The 5,737-nt window shown below is 29.6% G+C and overlaps 2 protein-coding genes across 2 annotated transcripts in view; both read left to right on the forward strand.

Moving 5' to 3' along the window:
* LOC117168565 (cleft lip and palate transmembrane protein 1-like protein) overlaps positions 1–5,737 on the forward strand; it is a 69,282-nt gene that overhangs the window by 30,933 nt on the left and 32,612 nt on the right. The gene's annotated exons all lie outside the window — the stretch shown is intronic.
* Positions 1–5,737, forward strand: part of LOC117168564 — a 15,346-nt gene that overhangs the window by 4,355 nt on the left and 5,254 nt on the right. The window contains exon 2 of the mRNA XM_033354314.1: positions 3,505–5,540. Within this exon, the coding sequence (XP_033210205.1) occupies positions 3,505–5,519 (2,015 nt within the window). The 3' untranslated portion in view covers positions 5,520–5,540. The remainder of the gene's footprint in view (positions 1–3,504; positions 5,541–5,737) is intronic.

Consider the following 5,737-nt stretch of genomic DNA (forward strand, 5'->3'; position numbering starts at 1 on the left):
TATTTTATTTACAAAAAAAGTTCTTAGGTTCAAAAAAACATTCAGTGAAAGGAAAAAGTGAGGTCGGTAATATAGGTATTTAGCTGTGTCACATGCCCTTAAACTCCAATAATAGAAGATACATTTTCTACCAATGAGATGAATTGTTAACCAAAGAGTGAATTTTCGAATGAAATTGTGAATCTTCAACAAACAAACAAAAAATTAATTTTTAACAAAGGAGTTAAACTTTTAAACAAATTGTTGAATTTTCAACTCGAAAATATAAATTTTGAAAAAAAAAGTTCATTTTCAACAAATTATTAAAAATTTTTACCAAAATGTTAAATTTTTTAGCTGAAAAATCAAATTTTCAACAAAAAAGTTCATTTTCAATCAAATAATTGAATTTTCAACCCAAAAAGATGTGAATTTTGAAGAAAATAGTTACATTTTCAACCAAAAAATATTTTCAGCCAAGAAAGAAGAAAATGTCAACACAATTGTTGAATTTTCTACATGAAAATATGAATTAAAAAATGTTAATTTTCTACCAAAATGTTTACTTGTTAAGCCGGAAAGATGAATTTGTTACAAAATATTAAAGTTTCAAATCAAACATGAATTTTCTACCAAATTGGTCAGTTTTCAACCAGAAATGACGAATGTTAATTTTCAAGCAAATAGTTATTTTTCTACTGTATTAATTAATTTGTAAGCAAAAAATACGAGTTTTATTTTTCAACATTAATTTTAAACCCGGAAATATGAGATTTAACGAAAAAAAACTTCATTTGCAACAAAATAATTGCACTTTCGACCAAAATGTTTAATTTTCATGCCAAAAACATGAATTTTTAACCAAAAAGTTAATTTTTTACAAAATATTTAAATTCTCAACAGACAAATTTGTAATAAAGCATTTGATTTTTCAAACCGAAATTATAAATTTTCAACAAAATAATTAAATTTCTAACATAAAATATGAATTCTCAAACGATAATAATTACATTTTTTAATTGTATTGTCCGAATTTTGGTCGCATTTAAGTTGAAAAACCAAAAAAAGGGCAAAGAAGAAAATTGTGAAGCCTGAGATAAATAAAAATAAATTTTGATTAATTTTTAATATGCAAAAAGTAGCATACATTAATTGTTTTTCTGTATAATAATTTTTAAAAAAATTTTACACTAATCTATTTCTAGTTGAGATTAAAAATGGTTTTAAACAATTGCGAACATTCATCTGACAAAAACATATTTGAAACAAATTTAAAGGTCTAAGGAAACAATAACAGACAAAGTAGATTTTTGAAATAGTAAATTTGTGTGTTTTTAAATTGATCATTATTTATTGCGAGCTTAGAAAAATACCTAAAATAATTGAAAAAAATGTATAAAAAGTTCTTGATAATCAATAAAGTCCCCCTTTTTTAAATTCACTTTTTTAGCTCAAATTTAACTACTGAAATGTATCCGTATAAGAATTTTCAATGAAGCATTTAAAAGTTATTTCAGAAGATTTGATTGATTTCGAAAATTTTAAGGAATTTCGAGGATTTGACAACATTTGAGGGATTCCTAGGATTTTTAAAGAAATAAAAAAAATAAATTAAAAGATATTTTGTGTTTCAAAAATTCAAAACGTATCAAGTTTTGGTTTTCTGAATTTAAACCATTTGTAGATAATATAAAAATATGAAGCCCACAAATTTAGCTGGTTCCAAAAATGTCAAAATTCAAGTTATTTTTATTATTTATTTAATGGAAAATTCAAGTATATGGTTGGAAATTGATATTTTTATTCAAAAATCAAAATATATTTTTGTCGAAAATTCATCTTTTTCGTAGGTATAAAATTCAGCTTAAATTTTTTTAAATAAAAATTCAACCGTTCTATTTTGGCTGTAAAATGGATATTTTCTCATTTAAAATGTAAAAATTTGTATATAAATTTGTCTAATTAAATTGAAAATTCACGTACTTTGTTAAAAAATCACCTTTTTTGTAGTAGCAAATAAACTTTTTCGTAGAAAATCGACTTTTTCGTAGGAAATAATTTTTTCTTTGAAAGTTCTGTATTTCTGTATATTCATTTAATTGGTTGAAAAATGAGCTATTTTATTGAAAACTTATTTTTCTTTGGTTGAAAAGGAATTTTTGACCACATATTTCACTATTTTTCTGATAATCCGATTCTTTTTTTTTTTTGTTAAGAATTATACTAAAATTATTTCTTGAAAAAAAGATCCTGCTCCATCTTCACTCCATTGGGGGGGGGGGGGGGAATAAGAATTATACTTTCAACAGAATATCAACTATTATATTTTTGGTTTAAATGTTATCTTTTTGGATGAATATGTAACCGTTTGGTTCAAAATTTATATTTTTAATTGGGAAATTTAACCAATTTTTTGAAAATTCATCTTTTTTATTTGTACATTTTTTGTAAGTATCAGATTCAACTATACCAGTTGAAGATTCATTATTTTAATTGCAAATTTATCAGTTTGGTTGAATGTTCATTTTTTCAGCTTAAAATTTAACTGTTCCACTTTGAGTTGAAAATTTACCTTTTCTAGTTAAAAATTGAACAATTTGGATGTAACTTGTTATTTTTTAATTAAAAATGCATTTATTTCTTTGAAAAATAACGTATTTTGTTTTAAAAAAATACTTATGGTGAAAAATCGATTTCTTTTAGTAGAAAATTATTTTTTTTTCTTTGAAAGTTAATATAATTGTTTAAAAATTCTTTTTGGGCAAAAATTCAATTATTGCTGTTAAATATTAATCATTTTCGGTTTAAAATTCATCTTTCAGGTTAGAAATAAATTTACGTGTTTGAAAAATAAACTCTTTTGTAGAAAATTAATTTTTTTGATTGAAGGTTTAGCATTTTTTACTGAAAAGTTAATTTAATTTTTGATTGATAAATGATTTTTTTAGTTGAAAATACGTCTTTTTATATTAAACATTGATTTTCTTGACTTGAAATTTAATCATTTAAGTTTCGCTTGACAATTGACCTTTTTTAGTAAAAATTATTTATGTTGAAGGTTCAAGTATGTGGTTAAAATTCATGTATTTTGTTAATAATTGTATTTTTTGTTAGAAAATTAATCTTATTGTTTATAAAGTACGTCTTTTTGGTTTAAAATTCCACTATTCCAGTTGAATATTCATAATTTTATTTGAAAATTGATTTATTTTGCATTTTTATGCTCTACTTTTTATAGAGATGTTCAGAATGATCGATGATTTAAAGAGTACATTTTTACGATTTGCGAAAAATATGAATGTGTTATTATTAGTTGACCGGAAAAATTGAAAAACTTAATCGGGAAATGACCGGGAATTTGGGAGCGTCAGTCGAATCGCAACATTGGTTCCAAAGCCAATTCAAATCCAGTTCAAATCTAATTCTCGCTGGACATCCTCTATTTGCTCCATTATATTTCTGTTTTTTAACAGAAAAAAAGTTTGCATTATGCAGATGTTAACGACCAAAAAATTATCCTTGCAGGCAGTGCAGTCGCAGTTAGCGTTTTCCCAAAATCCGCGGTAAAAGAGGAGGATTTGGAACCTTTTGATGATTCCTTTGAGCTCAAAGGTGCAAATGGAGAAGTTGTTCCGATTTTCGGATGGACGAAAAGAACTCTCGACTTAGGATTGACAAGAACTTTTTACTGGAAATTCGCAGTCATTAATATCGGCAAGCCAATCCTTGGCCGAGATTTCTTGGGACATTATCGTTTTGCTATTTCCGGTGAGGGACTCATGGATTCTGAAACCAATTTAATGACTCCGCGGCCAAAAGGGCCTTGTGATTGTGGCAAAGTCCCCGATGGATGGCCAATTATCTCGCTTTTGAAAAAAATATCTTCTCGTCCATCTGAGACTGAAACTAAAGAAGACAAATCTTATAATTCTAAAGAACCGATTACTTCCGAAGAGTCTGATACTTCTGAAGATTCCGATACTTCCGTAGAATCTGTGAAATTTAAAGAATTTCCTCAACAACAGGAAGCAGTTGAGGAAAAGTTACAATCTGATGTGACACACCGTTTTCATGTTGACGATAAGAATTCGAAACTACCATTTTTAATTGGTACTGCAGCCGAAGTTAGCGTTTTCCCAAAATCCGAGGTAAAAGATGAGGATTTGGAGCCTTTTGATGGTTCCTTTGAACTCAAAGGGGCAATGGGAGAAGTTGTTTCGATTTTTGGATGGACGACCCGGTCTCTGGACATCGGATTAACAAAGAACTTCACCTGGAAGTTTGCAGTTATTGACTCCAGTAAGCCAATTATTGGCAACGACTTTATAATTCACTATGGATTTTTAATCAGTGGCCAAAGTCTCATTGATAAAGAAACAAATTTGACGGTTCCGCCTCCATCAGGACCCTGTGACTGTGGCAAATCCACTGATGGATGGCCAACTATCTCTCTTTTAACGAAAATACCAGTTTCTGGTCAATCCAAGTCTGAAACTGAGACATCTGATACTTCTGATGGATCTGTAAAGCTTAATGACGAGTCAAAAAAAAATGTCAAAGAATCGGAAGAAAAGGTAAAACATGAGATCAATCACCGTTTCCATTTGATGGATAAGAATTCAGAAACCCTATTTTTTATCTCCGAAATGGCACAAGTTAGTGTCTTTCCAAGATCTCAACTTGAAGGACGCTCGATCCAAGTTCCCGAAGGATCAGAAATCATCGATTGCGTCAGATTAGTCTTTCCAGTTTATGGATATGTGACTTTGAAAATCGATTTTGGATTAGAGAGAGAATTCGAGTGGAAGTTTGCAGTCGTCGAGTCGTCGAGGCCTATCATTGGTTTGGATTTTCTGAAGAAGTTTGATCTCAAGACTGATTATGAAATGGAGTATCCTAGACTTGTCGATCCAGAAACGCAGCGGAAAACTGCCGAATTTACAGGACCCTGTAGCTGTGGAGATTCTTACGATTTCCCTCTTTCGACGATTTTAAGAAAATCAGATTCGGAAAGTATTGCCGTTCAGGAGAAAGATACGATCACTGGTACTCGTTGTGCTGATGAGAAGTGTTCTCAGGAGGAACGAATTATTCTTGTCGAGAGAGAAACTCAAATGCCGTATCTTCTGTCTCTCGCGGCAGTGAGTGTTTTTCCAAAATCAAAAGCAAGGGAGGTCGAAATTGAGCCCTTTGATGATTCTTTCAATCTTATCAATGACTTCGGTTCAGTCGTTCCAATTTATGGTTGGATTACACGCAAACTAGATTTTGGATTGGGAAGATACTTTATGTGGAAGTTTGTTGTTATCAATGTCGGCAGGCCGATGATTTCAAATGATTTTCTATCTCATTATGGTTTCACCGTTGACTTTGAGAATAGAAGCGTTTATGATTATGCGACTTCAAAAGCGGTCATTGGTTCGATTGAGTTTTGCAAATGCCAGGCAAAATGCTACTGGCCAGATATTTCGATGGAAAAAAGAGCTAAGAAGGAGAAAGACAATGTATCCACGGATTCGACTGGTTGTGAGAGTTATTAATGAGCAACGCTTTTATGTTGGGTAAGAAACTTTTTTTAAAAAAATATTTGCAATTTTTTTATTTTAAATATGTGTTTCAGCCTGTAGTTCTTAACAGAACTTTACTAGGGTGGTTTAAAAATTCGATTTTTGATGATCGATTCACCCAAACTTATTCATTTTCCGAAAAAGGAAATTTTTATTTTAATTGAGGAATATGAGGGAAAATTTGAGAGTTA

Source organism: Belonocnema kinseyi, chromosome 2, assembly GCF_010883055.1.
Source record: "Belonocnema kinseyi isolate 2016_QV_RU_SX_M_011 chromosome 2, B_treatae_v1, whole genome shotgun sequence".
NCBI classification, from domain to species: Eukaryota; Metazoa; Arthropoda; class Insecta; order Hymenoptera; family Cynipidae; genus Belonocnema; species Belonocnema kinseyi.